The sequence below is a fragment of the Mugil cephalus genome, chromosome 9 (assembly GCF_022458985.1).
Source record: "Mugil cephalus isolate CIBA_MC_2020 chromosome 9, CIBA_Mcephalus_1.1, whole genome shotgun sequence".
Classification (NCBI taxonomy): Eukaryota; Metazoa; Chordata; class Actinopteri; order Mugiliformes; family Mugilidae; genus Mugil; species Mugil cephalus.
This window is the reverse complement of record NC_061778.1, coordinates 16,934,136-16,955,020: the sequence shown is the minus strand read 5'-3', so window position 1 is coordinate 16,955,020 and position 20,885 is coordinate 16,934,136. Positions and strand designations below refer to the sequence as shown.

General features: G+C 43.3%; 3 protein-coding genes across 3 annotated transcripts in view; all 3 read right to left on the bottom strand.

Moving 5' to 3' along the window:
- Positions 1–416: 416 nt before the first annotated feature.
- LOC125013531 (aldehyde dehydrogenase, dimeric NADP-preferring-like) lies at positions 417–6,147 on the bottom strand. Its single transcript, XM_047594302.1, has 10 exons — positions 5,866–6,147; positions 4,498–4,666; positions 4,154–4,385; positions 3,063–3,148; positions 2,623–2,831; positions 1,829–1,946; positions 1,584–1,725; positions 1,322–1,488; positions 1,133–1,232; positions 417–1,005 (listed from the first exon to the last, which is right to left on the bottom strand). Exons 2-10 carry the CDS (start codon positions 4,651–4,653, stop codon positions 692–694), a joined length of 1,524 nt encoding a protein of 507 aa, XP_047450258.1. The 5' UTR covers positions 4,654–4,666; positions 5,866–6,147; the 3' UTR covers positions 417–691.
- Positions 6,148–6,317: 170 nt separating this feature from the next.
- On the bottom strand, positions 6,318–14,454 carry LOC125014106 (aldehyde dehydrogenase family 3 member A2-like). The gene is made up of 11 exons (XM_047595152.1): positions 14,333–14,454; positions 13,022–13,183; positions 12,082–12,313; positions 11,256–11,341; positions 10,958–11,166; positions 10,741–10,858; positions 10,275–10,416; positions 9,000–9,166; positions 8,761–8,860; positions 8,426–8,664; positions 6,318–6,780 (listed from the first exon to the last, which is right to left on the bottom strand). The coding sequence occupies exons 2-11, from the start codon at positions 13,181–13,183 to the stop codon at positions 6,766–6,768; spliced, it is 1,470 nt and encodes a 489-aa protein (XP_047451108.1). The 5' UTR covers positions 14,333–14,454; the 3' UTR covers positions 6,318–6,765.
- A 2,053-nt stretch (positions 14,455–16,507) lies between these two features.
- Positions 16,508–20,885, bottom strand: part of ulk2 (unc-51 like autophagy activating kinase 2) — a 34,499-nt gene continuing 30,121 nt past the window's right edge. Inside the window, exons 23-26 of the mRNA XM_047593909.1 lie at positions 20,737–20,855; positions 20,397–20,554; positions 20,145–20,280; positions 16,508–19,609 (exon numbers count right to left, since the gene is read on the bottom strand). Of these exons, the coding sequence (XP_047449865.1) occupies positions 19,545–19,609; positions 20,145–20,280; positions 20,397–20,554; positions 20,737–20,855 (478 nt within the window). The 3' untranslated portion in view covers positions 16,508–19,544. The remainder of the gene's footprint in view (positions 19,610–20,144; positions 20,281–20,396; positions 20,555–20,736; positions 20,856–20,885) is intronic.

Sequence of the window (20,885 nt, the reverse complement as noted above, 5' to 3'; positions counted from 1 at the left end):
CCACAGCTGCAGATCTTCTACACGCACAATCAGCCATCGTATGATATCATGCACCATCATTTATAACTGAAAGTGAAGACTGGGCAGATTGTAATCTGAGAGGCAAAACCCCCCCGCTCTTGTCCATTAAATGTATTGTTTTCATCACGTTATGGAAACTGAAATTGATGAGTATTGGGGTTTTTATTAAATTCTGTTATCTGGAAAGATAGCCGGCATCTGTAAAAGCAGTAAATATAAAGTCATGGAGCATTTAGTCACAATACCTGTGGTGCTTTTTTTTATATATTCTTAGACAGCTCTCTGCTGCCATCTGGTGGCCACACTGTGTATCCTTCAAGAACACTGCGGAGAACTAATAACAGCCGCAACAGCATTAATAGCATTAATCACATGGTTTAAAAAAGGAAACATGCTGATATACAAACATTTTTTTTAATTTTGAAGCAAAGTGAGTGAAATACACACGTTTCCTCAAGAAGTGAATGCTAACCTGTTAACAATGCAGACGAATGAGGCACAGAAAACTTTACAAACGGGATACGCAACTAGTGAATGTTAAATCAGGAGGTTACCATTATGATTTTACCTTCAAAATATGTGAATATAAAACAAGATTCAATGTGTATTCTGAAGTCCTTCCAACGGGCACCTTCTTTGGATACATCTTGTGAAGGGAGCTGTATTGTCTCTAGTTATAAAATCCCCTCCAGTACCAACAGGTGCAGTTGAGGCCTGCAGCGATGAGCAGGATGACCAGCAGGGTGATGGACAGGCCACAGCCGATGATGGTGGCTATGACGGCCCAGACCAGCGTCCTCTTGGACATGTCGATCAGAGGCGTTTTGAGGGCCATGCGTACCTTGCGCGCCCGCCGGCGGTCCTGGGGCGGGTACCGGGCCCGGTTGAGGTTCTCCATGCCCAGTGAGCGGACCAGGCACGCCCTCAGGTGGCTCAGCTGGTCGAAGGTGTGTTTGCCGTGGTAGCGGCCCATACCACTCTGACCTGGAGGGGTGACACGGGTCTGTAGTCACTTTCCCTTATATTTAAAGACATTTTAAAATCAAGGGAATGTCCTCTTCGGTATTCATGACCGTTTGAGACGAACAGAAGCACTTTGTATTATTCTTACCAACGCCACCAAACGGTAGAGAACTGAGTGTGTAGTGCATCATGACATCATTGACCGTCACTCCTCCACTTGTGGTCTCCTCAATCATCTTTTTAATTGCCTTTGAGAGAAAGGACAAAAAGACGGAACGATAACCCCCACGAGGAAGAACTGCAGACAAGAAAACCTGCTTTTGGATCTCTTCCTTACCTTCTTGTCGGAGCAGAAAATGTAGAGAGCCAGAGGTTTCTCTCTCTCGTTGATGAAGCTGATGGCATCATCCATGTCGCTCACGGTTACTATGGGCAGCACGGGGCCAAAGATCTCCTCCTGCATCAGCCTGGATTGGGGGGGTACATCCTTCAGCACCGTCGGGGCTTAAAGTGCAACATCGGTGTTCATTACACAGAATATAAATCAGATACATTTGTTCAGTCGAAGTGAATGAGGCATCAACGAGTGATCTCCGTACCTATGTATCGCTGCGAGGAGTCGCTCTGTCCTCCCACCACAGGAGTGTAGCCCTCCATAAGACTCATGATTCTGTTGAAGTGGCGCTGGTTGACAATCCGGCCGTAGTCGGGTGAGCACTTGGGGTCAGCGCCGTAGAATTCCTGGGGCGGATCAAAATGACCTTGATGAAGAGCCACACAGTGCTGCTTCATCTGCACAGAAGACGCCAAGTCAGAGCGACGTCGTCAACAGTGACCACCTTACCAGCAGAGTCTGTCGGATGCACTGCACCACCCGGCCCTGGATGCAGGGCTCACACAGGATGTAGTCTGGAGCGATGCACGTCTGGCCACAGTTGACAAACTTTCCCCACGTGACGCGACTGCATTCAAAACAGGTGTGAGAGAGCACGAATGGACAATGTTCTGTGACATTTTAATGTTTGGAGGGTTTAAAAAAGAGCTAAAGGGTTATATCAGCATCTTCCTGTGACTTTCTACTTTCCAGGCTCCCACTACGCTGCCAGTCAAAAGTTTGGACACACCTTCTCATTCAATTCAATGAAAAAGTGTGTCCAAACCTTCTGTACTTAGCGACACATTCTTGATATTTAGAAGCATTCTCAGACATTTTGTAATGAATCACCAGCTTTGCTCTCAACGTGAGCTCACAAATGCTGGCGACGAAGTGTCAGCATAAGGTTTTACAATCTTTAGGCAGATTTTAAGCCCCTCCTCCTCTGTTTTGTGCCATAGTAAATTGAAATGAATGGAAATTGGGGTATACCCCTTTAGCAGTTCGATGGATGAAACATGCACACAGTGTACAGCAGCAACCTGAAAGATGTGACTTATATGAATGATATTTGAGCATGTTCCATAAGAATATTTCAGTAAATACTCCTTGGTGACAATGGGCTAACACTTTTTATGTATTGTATGTATTACTACAATGACAGAAGCTACAGCTGATTATTTGCTTTCTTTTGTATTGGATTTAATTCCGTTCAACGCTGTGTGTGTGACCAGGGATGCTGGCTACTCTTATGAGTGTGTTACCGGCAGGCGACTCTAATGTCACAGTTCTTGTCGATGTAGCAGGGGCTCTTTCCTCCCAGCTCCAGGGTCACTGGGGTGAGGTGGCGAGCTGCGGCTTCCATCACCACTTTACCCACCGAGCTGCTGCCTGTGTAGAAGACATGGTCGAACCTGAGCCTCAGCAGCTCCTGGGTCTCCGACACTCCACCTGTCACCACTGGGTACAGGTCCTAGAAATAAACAATGCAAACTTTCAGAATGTTATTTCTATTTTTGTCTTTTACTGTACAAGGAGCATGGGGCAACTGAAAAAACAAATGAAGAATCCCGTCATGCAGTGACCACTTGGCGCTTGCATCACAACAATGTGCTGAGCACGGTACTGTGCTGGTATAAGACTTTAGCGTTACTGCAACTCTGCCTGACATTATTCTATCAACAATAGCAGCTGGTGTTCAGACCCTGTCCAGATAGCGAGGCAGCAGCGCCCGGAGGAGGAGGGACGAGTACTCGCTGAGCTCTGACGGCTTCACCACAGCTGCATTGCCTGCAGAGAGAGAGAGAGAGAACACAGGTTTCTGTGAATGGAATGAGATCACTGAGTGACGCAGAGCGGACGAGTAGGAGGGTGAGAATGCAGATATGGGAGGGCAGTCACATGTCGGTTTGAACGGCATGGTATTTCTCATTGTTTTTGCCAAAGTTGTGCAGAAACAGGACATGCATATTCACTGGTATTTTTAGTAATGCATGGAAAAGGTTTTCAGGTTGTGTAGTAAATTGTAAGACACAGCAAGGCCTGGGTGACCCAAAATATACAAAATACAAGTGGAAAAACAAAAACTTGTTCAAAAGAACTAGTTAAAATGAAAAATAGACTTAAGTAATAAACAATTAAATCCTCAAATTCAAGTCATTTTTTGTCGGCCTCTCTCTGTTTTCATATACACTAAACTAGCACAAACTGGCTAAAGAAACTGAAGCATTCAGTTTAATGTTAAAAGGCTGAGGCTAAGACTCAGTGTAAGCTCGTACCCACTGATATGAATCAAAAGTCTCTAATGTGGTTGGATTGCTTAGCTTAAATTTACTCAGGAGTCAAAGCTTAAAAAGTCAACATTCAGATTTTATAACTTTACAACTTTTTAATGTTCTAGCGGTATGAAAACAGAGAGCTAGATAGGTTACCACCTGGCTATTTATTGTATTTGCATGCCTTTTATGCTTTTATTCTCCACTGACCCACAACGGAAGTTACTCGTCTCTGTTTACCTTCTAAGTGTGCTTAATAAGATAACACTGATTAGAGCAAAGATTTCTATCAATCATTTCTACCTATACTGTAAAAGGCCTATTTCATCATGTCACTGGAGGTCTAAATATTAAACTTCTTTAACATCTGTCTGAACCTCTGCGGCGTTAGGCAAGGTAAATCATAACCCTGTAACTTGACTTCTCTGTCATTATAAGTTTTGTCTCCACTCCAGCTGCACCCTACTTCAAACAGATCCGAGGTCTAGCCAGGAGCAACAGAGACAGAGCAGCTCTCTACCTGCAGCAATAGCCCCGACCAGAGGCAGGAGGGTGAGGGCCCAGGGGTAGTTCCAGGCACCGATGATGAGCACAACTCCCAGTGGCTCAGGCTGGATGTAGACCTCGTCAGATATGGTGAGGAGGTTCCTCTCCACGGGCCGAGGAGCTGCCCACTCTGCCAGCTTCTCTATAGCCAGCTTGATCTCATTATCAATGCCAATCAGCTCCAGTAGTGGTGTGTCGTACTGGCTCTGAGGGGAAAAAAAGACCAACACACCTGTCGCTGAAGCAAATGAAGCCCCCGCAGCACACATATGACAAGGTCCAGCGTCCCGCGCTGGTGTCTCCCGAGCGTCCACTCACCCTGCTGATGTCCTGTTTGAGGGCAGTGGAGATCTCTGTCTCCTTCTCCATGATCATCCTCTGCAGGGCTTGAAGCTGCTGCAGTCTGAACTCTAGGGGTCGAGCCCTGCCGCTCAGGAAGGCCTCCTTGGCCCGCTGCACCGCCTGCCTCTCCATACAGACACCCGCACTGATAGAAGACACAATCCATCATCCATTACACACCGATTAATACAGGCTACTGGACAAATGGACTTCATATCCCTCTATTCTACCAAGAATTTTTGTGGCCCATCCCCTACCTCACCTCCTGCATATATGAACAATATAGGCTAATAAAATAAGAATTATATTGTGAGCATCTTAAAAACCAACAACATTGGTACGTTTACAGAATCATTTTATACTGAAATCTTACCTGTAAGGCACTGATGCAGAGTAAGTAGTGTGTTATTATTTTACCAGGAATATTTAATAAAAAAATTTAAACGCCGTAGTGATGACTTAACATGCAGTTAAGAGAAAATATAGAAATAGACACTATAGAAGTTTGACTGTTGTGTCGTGAATCATTAAATGACACGTCACTGTAGCCATCTAGATATTTAGATCCACTGTTTGTTGTTTCACTGAGTCAGCGTATACATGTGTTTGTGTTGTTGCTTTGTGGACATCAATGAGTGAACTGTATTATATTTACATTGTTATAACTTATTTCTACTTTCATTCAACATACGTTTGTGTTTATTTCAGGTTTAATATTGATAAAAGCTTGTAGGGCCATTTTTTCAGCAACTCCTGTAGGTTTATAATTTATGAATGAAGTGGCCAAATAGGGTTAAATCCTAGGTCTGAAGTATTGTGTCGTCTACTGAATAGCATCAGAATACAGCAGTGTATATTCTTTGAATTGATCCGATACTTCAATAACTGGAGATTAGAGTTGGATGTTTGAATTAATGGCCTCGTTGTGTTTTAATGAAGTCTCACTTCACAACCCTCCTTTAAATATACTGTAAAAGTAATTCTGTATATAGGTTCCATTACACTACATACTTTACGATATCATAATGTCAAAACGTATTAGATATTTCTTCATGTGACAATAAATTTGGACGCACGTAGTGGAGGTCAAGTGAAAAATGTACAGTCCATTTAGTCTTGAGTTGTTGCGCCAATGTCTCCGTCTTCACGCTGTCTTAACACACACCTGGCCTGAAACGGTGACCCTGCTCGAAAACGGTCGCTCTACATATTATTTATTTGATAATAATTATTAATTTATTATATCTAATTGATCATCCTGTCGGAAACAGATTCCTACTCCGTGTAAATCCACGAATAGTCGCCACCAACCCTGTGTGGTGCGTAAAAGCGCAATCTACTTACCACAACTCAGGGGAGCTCAAGTCCAATCCTCATGTGATCCCCGTCAAAAATTAGAGCCACCAGTCCGTCACTAATCTGATCTCAAAGCGGTTCAGATGTCCGATGAGCAGCGGGCTCGCTGAATGACTGACCAGCTGACTCTCGATGCGCACTGTTCACCAGTCACGCTGCTCTGGGATCAGTTTACCTCACGGCCCTGGACCTTCCAACACTGGGACCCTTGATAAACGCCCCCCACACGGACCCCGCGTTTCCATTCACTCTCCATACCTCTGCTGCTGCAGCTGGCTGCATGAGTTCCTTCTTTTACCGGCGGAGTCATAGAGGAGGACAAGGCATCATAGTAGGCAGAGTCTTCACTGTACTTTGGAAAAAATACTTTTTTGTCCAAGGTAAAAAAAAATAAATAAATAAAAAATAAAAAACAGTACAGAGAAAGTAAAGGCACGGAATGATTTCAAACTTTTTTTTTAAGGTTTAATAGCAGACAAAATGGAAAAAGGTAAAATCATTTTAAATGTATTATTACAGATGGATAAAACATTGTCAGTCGTGGCTCATCGTGCTGATAGCAGCTTGTAACTACTGATTTTCATTCTGAAGTGAATCACTGCTTCCTAGTTTTGTAATCTCAAAATCTGTAAGTAAAAATAGTATATAAATTATATGTTGGGTTCTATTTAAAAAATAAAAGTGAAATGCTTAAAACCTCAATAGCAGCTTAAGGTGTAAAAGAACAGAGAGGAAACAAACACATTGACGGGACGAATCCTTCAGATATATCCGATTATGAAATGATATGGATCAGTAACTAAGAGGAGGGCTATATTTCACAACAGGCGTCCGTCCTTCGATCGCCTGCTGATCGCCAGCACTGCGCCAAACTTCAGAGCTCGGGCCTCACCTCAGGAACCTCTGCAAACAACACGAGACACCAGACAGTTTGAAACACAGAGATGGCAGATAGTTTAACTGTTCATGGGAGCAAAACAAGTGTGGATGTCAACAAAGGTGGTGGGGTTGGCAGGAACAAAAGAGGGCATTTAGACGCGGGGAGTGAAGCATGCCGGGTAATTAAAGGGAGGGTAGATGAGGGGGCATTATGTGGTTATGTTTCTCTGACAACACCACACATTGTCTGCCAGACACAAAGCCATTGTTGTATGAGGGTACGGGACTGTGGGATTGTGGGTATGCAGGGTGGAGGAGTACTGATCAGATTAACTTGGGAAAATGTCTTTTTTATTACTTACAAAGATGTAAACAAAAACCGCTCTGGTTAATAAAAAACAAAACTTCTATCTTCAGGGGCCAATATATTTCTCAATCATTAAATCACATGAAACCATAAATGCTCTTGAGTTCGGTTAAGACAATGGGACAATGGAAAAAAATGAGTGTGTCTATCATTAATTAATTAAAACAGACCCTGACAAGAGAGCATCTTGTTCTGTAAATTAAGCCAAACAACCGCAACCTGAAAACACGCGGCATGGCTGCAACTGGTGTGGAGGCGTCATAAATATGGAGGCTGTAACTGTTCTGGAAAACTGTTTATGTACTGAACAGAGCTGCCACTTGGTCACTAACTTTCATTCCATAAAACTTGTTAGAAATGAGAGAAAAGCATTATACAGAATGTCAGGTGATAAACAAAACCTGTCCAAAACCACATTCACACAAAAGTCGTTTGACATTTAATGTCAGACTCAGGGAATCTGTTAAACCTTTTATTTCACAGCTGGAAAATGACCAAAAACTGAGACTAACTCTATCCTTGCTAGCATCACTGGTAGAGTTATTAACTGTGAAATATCAACGCACACCTTGGACTTGGATGCAAAGTTAGGAGAGAATGGATCTTCTGAGGGTGTCCTGTGGTGTGTGGTAACAGGATGTTGTTAGTGGGGTCTTAGGGTCCTATGAGTTGAGGGGGGAGGTCTGTGGACCCATCCCACAGATGATCAGTTTGGGTTCTATGGACTTACCAGAGGTGATTTATGCCAAGCTGTTGCCATCATATTTAATGTGTGTTTCTAAAGCCCCTTTCACATCTAACAAAAACCCCGGGTCGATTCCTGGGTCATTTGACCTAGGTTTTCTGGATTTTATGGGCTCAGCTCGGCTTTGATGTGAACAGGAATGCTGCGTCGACCTGCTAATTTACACGATGACGTTGATGTACCTGTCTGTCACATTTTGTAACTGGACGGCCTGTCCAGGATCTAGTGCATTTGAAATCTAGGTCAACACCTTGTGCTGCTTTTAATGTTTTGTAGTTGTCCTTAAACCATTTTTGTGTCTGTGTCAGGCTACCACTAGGTGGGTGGTACATGTCTAAGTAACATCCATATCAATGACAGGTCCAAAAGTTTCCCAGCACAACATTCTATTATCACAAGATTGTCGATGTTATTTACTTCCCCTGTCAGTGTTCTTTATGTTGTGGCTGATCGATGTATGTACACACACGCATGATAATTTTAGGATTACATGCAGACAGAAACAAAACTGAAACTAGATCTATTTGGCCGTAAGTGTTATAGCTGGATTCATTTACCTGCACAATAAATGCTGCCAGGCCAGCCAGCATGGCCAACATCATCATGTTACGCAGCTTGCTCACTTCAAACTGCTTCACCAGAAAGAACCGAGCCCAGCCCAGCTTCTTTGCAGTGTGAGGGGGGTAACGCATGCTGTTCACTCCCTCCATCTTCAGCTGCTTGATCAGGCAGCTGCGCATGTGGCTGAGCTGGTCGAAGCTGTGGCGGCCGTGGTAGGAGCCCATACCACTGTTGCCTGAAGAAGAGAAAGCAGGAAGTGAAGCCGGTCACAGAAAAAATGCAGTAGGATAAATACCTCGGCTGACTGTGAGTTTTAGTATCATGCACTCACCAACTCCTCCAAAGGGAAGAGCGCTGACAGTAAAGTGGACGAGGGTGTCGTTGGCTAGCAGAGCTCCACTGGACGTCTCAGCAATGACTTTTTTAATCAGCTTTTTATCAGGGAGGGAGAGTGATGGGAAGTCAGTCAAGCTGTGGCATAACTATTCACAATTAGCACCGAAACTACTGAATCTAAATGTTAGCTTGAACAAAAAGGAAGGAAACACGTGTGCAGGCGACGCGCTGCACCTTGTTGTCGTGGGAGAAGACATAGATCACCAGCGGCTTCTCTCTCTCGCTGATGAACTGGATGGCCTCGTCCACACCGCTCACAGTGATGATGGGCAGCAGCGGCCCAAAGATCTCCTCTTGCATGACTTTGGATTCTCTCGTCACATCCTTCAAAACAGTGGGAGCTGCGAGGAAAGGAGACAGGGGGATCAATCAGAGCGTATTAACCAAACATATACAGTGCACCGCACCATTTTATACACAGTTGAACAAGATTAAATGAAATTAGCCGGCAGAGATGGGAGGGTATTAAACGGCTGACTGAGTCTCAAATGTTTACCGCAGAAGAGCTGTCACGGTTCTGCTCCCCCTCCTTGTGTGTTCTCTGGCAGCTAATCCCTGGACGGCTCCATCTTCATCCCTCTTTAATGGTTGAATGAACTCACAAGCAACTCATCGACTCATCAAGCCCACATAAAACAGCCGGTTCGTTCCGTCTCATCCAGTGGTGATTGCGCAACAGCGGCATAGAGATTTCTTAGATGTTTCTACTTCTTGCCTGCTTTAATTGCGCTTTAATCAACCTTTACCACCCTCTGAATTCAGTCCTGCTCAGGATTTCACCATCTTCCACCTCTTGCATGATTGTGATTTCTACCACTTCAACCACAAATGAAGCTCTGTCCATCACTGTGGTCTCTATCAAATCCTAACAGTATAAAAGCACCCATACGGACAAAACCCCAGGTACATCTATGTGAATTCAACTGGTGCTGGACCAAAGGGCAGATGCAGATTATAGCGATTATACATGAATACGCTTTATACAATGGTAAACACTCTGGGAATCCCAAGGAATAGGTGAAGGAAATTGGTCTTGGATTGGGAGACCGGAGCTACTATAGATAATTCCAAGTCTTTGTGTTTTTATTTAACTTATTTACTTATGTAAATCAGGCCCAGGTGTGAAATGAGCTGATTTTCCTTCCTTCTTTTTGCTCTTCTTTGATTAACATCAGTGTACAAAGTCGATGTCCTGCTGTATCACTTAACTCTGAAGAAATATTCCTTCAAGAGCACTGCAATAAATTATCCAGAAAGTCAAAAACAAACGAGCAGCTGCAGGATTTTCTCACCTCAAAGGACTTGACGACTCCACTACATGCATGTAGTCACATAGACTGACATGTTCGTAAAAACTAAGCGCACACCAGTTTGAATGGGTGAAAAAAAAAAGCTTAGTTCGTGAGCTCACAACTCGGAAGAGTCCCTTTTAAAAAACACACCACATACCAATGTAGCACTGGGATTCGTCAGCATCTCCACCAGCAGCAACCGTGCTCCCCTCCATGAGCGCCATGACTCTCTTAAAGTGCCGCTGGTTGATGATGCGTCCGTAGTCCTCAAAGGTCTTTGGATCATCGGTGTAAAACTCCTACAACGTGTCACATGAAAGGAAGATTATCTCAGAGTACAAGACCAATAGAAAGAAAAAGTACTGAAGCTTTGTTCTTGTAATAACTATTTTTGAATGTGAATAAAGTAAACAGAAGCTGCCATGCTATGCATAAATTAAGTCATAAATTGCTATCTTTAGAAATAAAGCAAACCTTTACTAATTAGATACTCTTGACTATATATGAGAGCTATAATAGTAGACAATACAAACAAAGCTCCCCATACTCTAACGCAGCTGAATTAAATCAGAAAAACAACTAATATTAATATACTGTAAAATTAATTTTTATTCTAAAGGGACCTTGATGGACTTCTTGATCTCCTCCAGTACTCTGCTCTGGATGGAAGGTTCACACAGGATGTAGTCTGGAGCAATACAGGTCTGGCCACAGTTGACAAACTTTCCCCATGTGATGCGACTGTATTGGGGGAAAAATAATAATAATTAGCGCACCGCGGATGCGTTGAAGCTCCATCGCGTTCTGCGGTTCTTAAAAGCGCTAATGGAGGAAGCCTACCGACACGCCACCGTGATGTCACAGTTCTTGTCGATGTAGCAGGGGCTCTTTCCTCCCAGCTCCAGCGTCACTGGTGTGAGGTGGCGAGCTGCAGCTTCCATCACCACTTTACCCACCGTGCTGTTGCCTGTGTAGAAAATGTGGTCAAATCTCTGCTTCAGCAGCTCCTGGGTCTCTGGCACTCCGCCTGTCACCACTGGGTACAGGTCCTACAGAAAAAACACAAAAATCCCAGCACTCTAACACAGACTGTAGAGAGGTAAAAACTTATTGTAGTCCAGTGAGGACGGAGGCTCACCTTGTCTAGATACTGAGGGAGAAGTTCCTCCATGGCCTTGGCAGAGTGAGAGCTGACCTCAGACGGTTTTATTACTGCTGCGTTACCTGGAAGTTAAATGAAAAGACATAATGACAAGATGGTGACAATGCTCCAACAATTACATGACACAAATGTGATGAAAAAAGGGAAATATGAGGAAAAACTCCAAACCAAATACTTCCCAAAGTACCCACTCAGTCCCTGTTACTTAAGCAAAAGGAATTCAACATGTCCTACCAGGCGTAATTTAATTCTTAACGTCAGATTCATTGAAAAAGATGTTAATGATTAATGTTATTGATTTACATTCACCTGTGCTAGATGTGAAATGGATGAATTGGTGAATATCCAAGTAAAACATGCAGTATAACAGATAAACAGAGCTGATGATTAGTTTATCATAACATAAAGACTGGAAACACAGGGCAGTCACCTGGCTCTGTCCTAAGGCAATAGTATCAACCGCCAAAGCTCTTTTATTAAAATATTACATTTTTTGTTTAATCCATACAATCCGAGGTGTAGAAATGCCAATCTACTTTGTTATGAGGGTTAATCTGCTGGAATTTAATGGAGCCGGACAACCTAATTTGTCTTGTGTCTGGGGGGCTAAGCTAATACGCTCCTACTTCAACTACAATGTTACTATAAGTTATCAGTCCTCTTAACTAACTCTAAGGAGGGAAGCAAATAAACGCATTTCCAAAAATGTTCAATAACATATAACACAACATATGGAACATCACCATTGGTTGTGCATCTTTAATCATATTTGCAACTAAATATATGTGGCTATGCATCCTACCTGCAGCAATAGCTCCGACCAGAGGCTGGAGGGTGACGGCCCAAGGGTAGTTCCACGCCCCAATTATGAGCACGACTCCAAGGGGCTCGGGCTGAACATAAACCTCATCTGCTATGTTGACGAGGGTCTTCTCCACCGGCCGAGGAGCGGCCCACTCTGCCAGCTTTTCTACAGCCAGATTGATCTCTCCCTCCAGACTCATTGTCTCAAAAAGCTCCGTCCCATTTTCACTCTGAAAAGCACATGCATGGGTCCAATGCTCATTATTATCGTAGAAAGGCCAAAACTCCAGCAACACTTGTAATAAATGGAACAACTATTAGACCAATGCATTTCGGCTTGTAGCCTTCGTCAGGAACATCCTGATATACTTTTATTATAAAATACACACTTATTATACACACTTAATCTAATCTAATCTAATCTAATCTAAACTAGCACTGAAGTGGGATTTGATTTTTTTACACTCAAAAGTGTGCTTTACTCTGTAAAGGCTTGCAGCAACGAGGCAGTGTTTGATTACCTTAGTGTGGTTGAGACACCATAATCCAATTTAATGACCAGGTTTCAAAAGAACAATAACAGCACAAAAGAATACAGTCATGCGTGGCCTAGTTCTTTTTAAACTGGAACCTTTCCTGAAACGCGACTGAATACTTGGTTGAATACTGTTAACTCAAGGAAACTGGCTCCAGGATTCAATGATTGTCTATAACGACATATCAGAAAAAGACACTCTTTAATTAATTAGATGTTAGATTTTTGGTTTGTCAGACAACAGACAGATTTGTCACAACATTGGCTTAATCAATAAAATATCAAGTCAAACATGGTGCAGTAAAGCATGGTGCCTCAAACTGGAATAAAGGCATCATTAATAGACCAGGGTCAGGTCAACACAGGTCAAGATTTTCAGCTGCGCAAAAGGTTTATAACTCACCTTGCTGAGGTCCTTTTTAACGGCATCTGCTATGTCCTTCCGTCTCTCGGTGATGAACCGCAGAAGGCTCTTCAGCTGGTGGATCCTGTGCTCCAAAGGTTTGGTCTTCCCTGTCTGAAAGGACTTCCTGGCCCTCTGTACAATCAGCTGTTCTCGGGACATCTTAAAACAACAGCATACACACAGATGATGCACCATTTGAATCCCTTTGTCGCTATACACCAATCAGGTGTAACATGACGATCTTCCTAATACTGTCTCTTTATGCTTGCGTCCCAACAAAGAATGGACATGGGTCTTCTGAGGATGTCCTGTGGTGTTGTTGGTAGGGTCCTCTGGGTTGAAGGGACGAGCCTCTGTGGATCAGACTTGATCCAGCTCATCCCGCAGATAGTTCAGGTTGGAATCTAGTGAATGTGGAGGCCAGGTGAACACCTTGTGGTGTTTTTTTTTAATGTTTTTTAGTTGTTCCTACACTGTTCTTGCATCCTGCTGGGGACAGATGCTGCCATGAGGGAGTGTCATTGCTATAGGGTGGGGGTACCTGGTCTGGTCTAGGTGGGTGGTATGTTCAGTGGTAGTGCATCCACGGAAAGTCCAGCAGAACGTTGTATTGTCACAAGATGACCAGTGGTCTTAATGTTGTGGCTGGTCGGTGTATGTGACCTTGTGGTTAATTTAGTCAGTCAGTAGCTACTGCCAAGACAGCCACGAAAAGCAGTTGCTCCTAAAAAAGTTTCCCAACTACACTGTCGTTAAGCTGCTTTAGCTGCACTGTTACTCTGCTACGTTTAAAATGACATATTTTGCTTACGCCATTTTCTCTTTTATTTTACTAGATTATATATGTTATTTTAATCTTGTTTTATCATCTTTTTTGTTTATACTTGTGGTTTTAAGAGTGTCTTTTATGTGGAACTAAGCTACTGTGACAAAATCATTAAAGTCTAAGTCTATAACGCTTCAATAACTTGAACAGTTTGGTTTGGCCTGGACCTGTATCGATAGTATCGATAACGGTCATATATTAAACCACGTAGCTTTAGTGTCTTTCAGGGCGCGTTAGCTGCACATTCATTACATCTACTAGTCGCTGTAATAACCGAAGTAAGTTACTACTGAATAATAATGAACACAAAGATAGTTTAGTCCTGAAACACCGTCTTGTCCGAGCCTCCGTGGTAATAACAGTAAATAACAACACTGGGAACTGTTACGACCTAGCTAGCTGTAGCGGATGTGTCCGTGTTAAAAAGCTATGCAGCGATAATAAAGCAACATTTGAAGACCGGTTATTGCCGTGCGTTTTACCTTTAAAACTCCCTCTATCGCCTCCACCAGCAGTTTTACTAAGCAACGTCTGGGTACAAATTATGAAGTTATAACACCAGGATGTTTTACCATTGACCAGCAGTAACGGCGTCAGCGATTGGTCTGCGTATGTGTCAATCAAATAACGCACCAATCAGGACAAGGCATCATGTCACTGTGACACAAGGAGGCCACGCCTCCTTAACAACAACACAAACCATGTAGCCGCAGGCTCAACACTTACATTTTTTTGTGTTAATGGATGACCGCCATTTTACTAGGGTCAGGGACTCTGAACGGTCACTGAGTAGGATGGAGTGTATTATTTTATTTTTTTTACACCTTTATTCCTCATATGTAGTGGAAATTCATGCAAACTGGAATTGGAACATAAATACCACAAAATAAATCAAAACAAATACAAATAAGTCAGATTTGAAACAATAAAATATAAAGAACAACATAAAGGAAGAGTCAAATATACACAACATATGCAAATCATGTACTTGCTCTGCATCCATAATGTCTTTATAAATATACCAATGTGTACATGCAACATAATTTGTAAAAAGAAATACAAATATGTGGAATATCTGTGGTAAGTAGTGTGTGTCTGTTAGTCTGGTAATGTTGGAGATAACTGGGTGATGTGGCGTGTTGCGTCATCTGAAGGTTGCCGAAGGGTCCTGAATGCTGTGAGACATTTACAGGAGTCGTCAGTGGTGGCTTTCAGCTCCTTTTCAGCCATTGTGTCCCCACCGCTGACCTGACCTGCCCTTCCTCACAGCTTGCGGCTTGTTTATAGTCACCGCAGGGCCATAAGCACCAACAGCCCAGCACACATCAGTAAAGAAAATGCTGCGGGCTGCTACAAACTGACTGAAGGCGTTGAAAGTAGTTTGGTGAGGACCATGCAGTTACTCCTGAGGACAGGGCGTGTTCCTTAGAGGCTGCAGTGTGTTCTAACCTACCTGGTGTTTTCAGTTGTCTATATGGTTCTCATTTTTACAACTATCAGACCTCCTTTGACATAATTATTGTTGTTACTATTACCAAAGTTAATCTTGCTAGAAGAGTTAGAATTAAGACATTTAAACATGATCCAGCAACATGTTTCTAGCGAGCAAACAAACAAAACTAGCGAAGTGTGAAACGCTTCCCAAGGCATGCCTGAAAAAACACAGCCAATGGCTTGTATCCTTTTAGCAAGTGTAAACAAGGAAAAGCTTAACAATCGCAGAGCAGCTGTTGGTAGAGACTGACAAGATCTCCTCATCTGATGCTACTAACTGAAGACAACCTTACTATAATCAGCTGACATGCGGCGCACAGGCCAGTCGTATAAAATAAAGTCCCAGACAGTCTGGTGATGTATGTGTGAGGGTTCTTAGTCATGCAGATCATGGTACATATCCAAAAACGTTAAAGAAAGACAACTGGACTTGTAGAGTTTCTTGAAATAGCTTGGGGACCGGTGGGGAGATGAAGGTTAAATAGGAAACACCGTGGGTGTAGCCCATCAGAAACTTGCTTGACTAGTGTCTGTTAACAAACAGATGATGGCACGACTAGTGTGTGTGTTAACGGCTAGATGCGTCGTCCCTGTCCTTTGTGAGGACAGAAGTTAAGATTGTAAACTGCAAACTGGGGGCAGATTAGGAGTGTCCTTTGTCAGGACATGCGTTTGCGGATGGGATGTTTTCTTTCCCCAATGTACATGTGAAGTCTGTACATCCCCTCACGCACAAACTACATTACTTTGCATTCATTTGGGTGTAATATCTTTGTGGCCCTGCCTATTTAAATCTCCACTCCCCACCAACCCCTTAGGACTGAAAAAGTTACTTGGATAAGTGGCGAAATGTCTTCAAAAAGATCTACAAGTCCAATTTCTTCTCTTTTTTTTCTTGTTTTTGGATATTTACCTAGCAAAGCTTGATCTTCTGACTATTTGTGGATTAAGAATTTACCCAGAAGACTTTAGACTTTGGCCTAAAGCAATCATTACCTAGTGACTCTGGACTGATAGCCAGGGAAGCAGCTGGATCTAACTTATGATCAATTAGACCCTGTCTTATTAGCATGCATTGAAGCTTCCAGCTGACATCCTTTCATCCAAACTCTAAACATCTGGAGAAGCTACACAGGAAAAAAAAAAGCACACGCAGAGACAGCTTCATTCTTTTCTGGTTTTAATAACAAAGACTGTATCTGAGTTCCATAAAGAACAAAGAGAGAGACACCCCTCGGTGAGAGACACGTATGACATTTCTTTGAAAAACTGGTGCTTGGAAAGCGTTGCATCTTCAGGGGGCGTGACTGACGGCGGGGAGGGAAGGGGGGAGGTCTTCAAAATGCATTTAGATCAAGCTGGAGAGGCGCAAAACGACAGGGTACGTACATTCAACATTCTAGAGGTTCTACGGGGTAAGATGCAGACATGGTACCCATGCTTTATCTGAAACAGTCCGTCTTCATTTACAGTCCAATAAATGGTACAGAGCGAAGCTTCCGAGGGGGGGTCGGAGGGGTTCTATCAGCTTTATTTGTCCCTCCACACTCTGTGTGCAGTACAAGGCTTCATGTGGTTCAGAGTGCTCATGACAACAATGAGGAATAACTGAAACCCGGATATGTCTAGAAAAAAGAACAGTACATAAGAGGAGCAGGCTCATAGACCACCTGTGAATGTATTTACACTTTTTTTCTTTTTTTTTTTTATACACAGAAAAAGAATGTATTCACACCTGTACAGAGGAGTAGGCCTATGTCTGCTTTCACAGGAAGAAGGCACCTCCTTTTCCATCACTAAATTCAATACTACTGGCCTTAATGCACACCTGGCAAGTGCACATGTGTATATATACACACACTCATACATACAGTACATACACCGTTGGTAGCACAGCAGACGACTTGACAGGGACATTGAGTGGACATTAGGGCAGTGCAGATTGTGACGAATCAAGTCTCACAAAGTTCAGGGGAAGTGAGCACGAAGCCCGGAGACATCGCGCTCACTTCACGACATTTCATAAGAACCTCTGAATAAATGTGATCTCAACAATGAAAAGTCCTGGTAGAAAGAGTTCTCTGGAAAGTGTTGGAGCTGCCTCAAGTTTTATTATAGTCTTTGGCACACTCCTGTTGTGCCAACGTAGGTTCTCCTTATGAAACCCTTGGCAGACATGAATAAAATCTATACATATTCTTCTATCTACATATAAAGATTTGTGCTCTTTGTCTGACGGGCTGATGGCAGCATCCACGCCCCTCAAACTGTAATCTCACACACTCTCACTCCCGTCCCCTAAAAAAAAAGGGGGCGGGAAATGAACCACCACATGCGTCACATTCAAATATATACACAAGTTCGCGAACATCAAGTTTTGTTTTTAAAAAAAAAAATAAAAAATTAGCTACAGAACATAAAAAGCTGCAGTTTCTCTCGGTGAAATGAAACGTATTATTAAGGTAACTCGTCAAGTAATCTGACCGTTCGCGGTTTCACTTCGTCTGGGTTCGAGGAGGACGCCTGACCGGCTGTCCAGAGCTGTAGTGGTGACGGCAGAACGGCCTCGCTCGCTCAGGTTTTCGCTTTCTGAGCCTAGAGACAAACGTGAGCAGAGAAACCCCCCCCCCCCATCTCCTCCACCCACCCTCACTGTGAGCAACATGACCAAGCAATCAAGTCTTGTGGATTCCTATGATTCAAGCAGGAAACAGTGTGGTGAGAAATTGTGAACGGTATCTACGCGTTTTTGTCAGCCTTGCGAGGCAAGTGCAAAAATAAATATGAAGCCGATATGAGCGAAACTAAGCTTTTCTCTATATGCATCTATGTGTTATACCACTACTGGGTTATTGTTTTTGTAAATGATACTAATTAGATGTTTGCATCTGTCACTCTGTCAGTAGTAACTTGAACAACATAAAAACCTGAAAACAGCTGCAAAGGAACTGCCTGAAATAACCTGACTATCCATCTACGGAGGTAAAGGAATATTCCACTGATTTAGCGTAACACATAAAGGAAGCTGGAAAACCTTTTTTCGAAATTGTAGCAGCAGAACTTGTAGGCCCCAGAGCCTCTATTTCCTATCACAGCCACACAATTAGATTTTCTATGCACTGCAAATGAATATTTCCTTCCAAGTCCACATCAACTGTGAAGTTTTCGTGACTCAGATGATGGATAAGCTCATCCTGATGTGTCAGAATCAGTGGAATGTCCCTTTACCTCGACGAATGTTCATCCGTGAGCTATAACAGTGGTTGCTATTACACATTCAGTTAATCGTTGATAGTCTTCGACGGTCAGTTTGAGCTGTTTTCTTCGCCGGCCTGTCTTCTGGGAAATGTATGCACTTCTGCAGACTTGTTGATCAACACAGAGCGAGTGGGTATCGAGGGCAGGAGCTGGAGATTAGAAAACCTTCCCCCCTGTTTTCTCCTCCTCTCAATCCACAATAAAGTGCTTGAGCTAACAACACAAGAAAAAAAATCTAAATCAAAACAAGGCAGTTACAAATGTACAGGTTCCTTTGCTCTCATGGCTGTTTCGTTTCTGTAACAGAAGCTTGTGTTTTTACGCTGAAGTCCACACAGAGTCTCCAAGCTGAATGTGTTTCCGTGAACGGCCGTAAGCCTTTTGTTAATTCCACCTTCCTTCTTCTTCCTTCCTCTAATACTTGAGGTTTTCAAGACAGGTAGGAGACCCCACGTTCATCTAAAACAATAAATAAGAACAACAACAACTAAAATACCACTAATAAGAGAGTTTAAAAAAGAGGAACCACCTCACGTGGCGTCTGTTCGAAGCCCCGACCATTGTCTCATAGCCGCGTGAATCCTCCTTTTTTGTAAAAACAAATGATAGCCAGAATACATGTGGATCCGATGGTGTTCACCCATCAAAGTGTTAATAGAAAAAAAAAAAAAAAAGCACACCACAAGAGATCATCCTTTAACGTCCACGGCTGCTTTCAGCCTTTCGTTTCTGATCCGTTGTCATCTTTGGTTGTAAATTTGTGCACCGGTCACAGTTCAGTTCAGCCAGTAAAAACACAACGATGATGGACACAGACGAAACCTCACAAAAGAAAAGTGCTCGAACTGCTACGGGAGGGAATGAGGGCTCGGTGAGCGTGAGGATGGTAGTCAATAGTCTTAGGACGTGGTCCCTCTGCGCGTGTTTGTGTGTGTGAGGCAGCTACTCATACAGTGTGACAGTACAGTAGCACAGAGCTGAGATCCTGCGGTCCACGCTGGCCTTGTCTGTAGGCAACAAGAAAACACAAAACAATAACCTGTTAATAGAAGACATTAAAAACAAATGGTTAAGTAGTATACAGTACACATATTAGATGGGCAATGTTTGTTTTAACCCTAGTGTTGTCAAGGAGATCAGTGACAGTCATAAGGTTTGACAATTAGACTACATTACACCCTGAAACTGCTGTGTTGATGGACAGAAGAGGAACGGCGACGTACTCCTGCTCAGATGATGTTGAGTTGAATTTGTTTACAACAAAACAGCTCTGACTGGTTGCAGTGCAAAGCTAGGTTTTTTTTCCTCTGTATGGGTTGTATAGTTTCCCAGTTGTCCTCTTAACAACTGAGTCCGACTTTTACCAGATTGCTAGAATTGAATCTCTTCCTTGAGTGAAAGACTTGAACATGACTCCTGAGCGTAAATTTGCTTAAGTAAAAGGATCTGCGATAGCTTCCAAGCACAACCATCAGCAATCAGCATTAAAATCCAGAGGTTTGCTGGTCACACTGATTCAACAGAATATTTATTTTCACTCACACTTGACTACGTTCTCAATGTCAGTGGGATCCTGCAGGATCTTGGACAGGCCATCCAGCAGCATGGCGGCCTTGCTGTAGCGGTAGGCTATGTCCTCCGTTTGCTTGAACATCTCATCCAGAGCCGCTGACTGAACCTGACGCACAAGCACACGCACCACATCAGGTTAGGCTGAGCAGAACTGTGTCGCAGCTGAAATGTGCTGAATAAATTTGACTATTTCCAAACTGTTGTGTTGTGTGCAAGACCCACCATCTCCACGGCGTGATTGTAGATGAGCTTCTCTGCAGTGACGCTGTTGATCTCGTCCACAAAGCGCTGCTTATCGGAGAAGAAGTGGTTGAGTTTGTCGGTGAGCCGCCGGCAGAGGGAGATGCAGCTTTTGTAACGTTCATTCAGGCTCTTCACCACTGAGAGAATAAAGACTTTTATTTATTTTGAGTTAGCAGACTGATTTCTCATAACACTGTTGACTGCTTTTTTTTTTGCCAGAGAAAGTGCAGATTTCTCCCGTCCACACCCAGCTTCCTGTTTTACGTGCTGGATATAGTTTTGGTCGAGTCACGGGACGGGAAGTCTGAGAAGTCCTTACCCTGTTTGACGGCAGTGGAAGGATTGAGCTTGGCGGATTTAATCTGAGCCTTGGCCAGATGGAGGGAGGACGCCAGCAGCTGAGCAGCCTTCATGTAGAGCACCAACTGCTCCACCTGCCTGTAGGGGGCGACACAATCACACTTTATG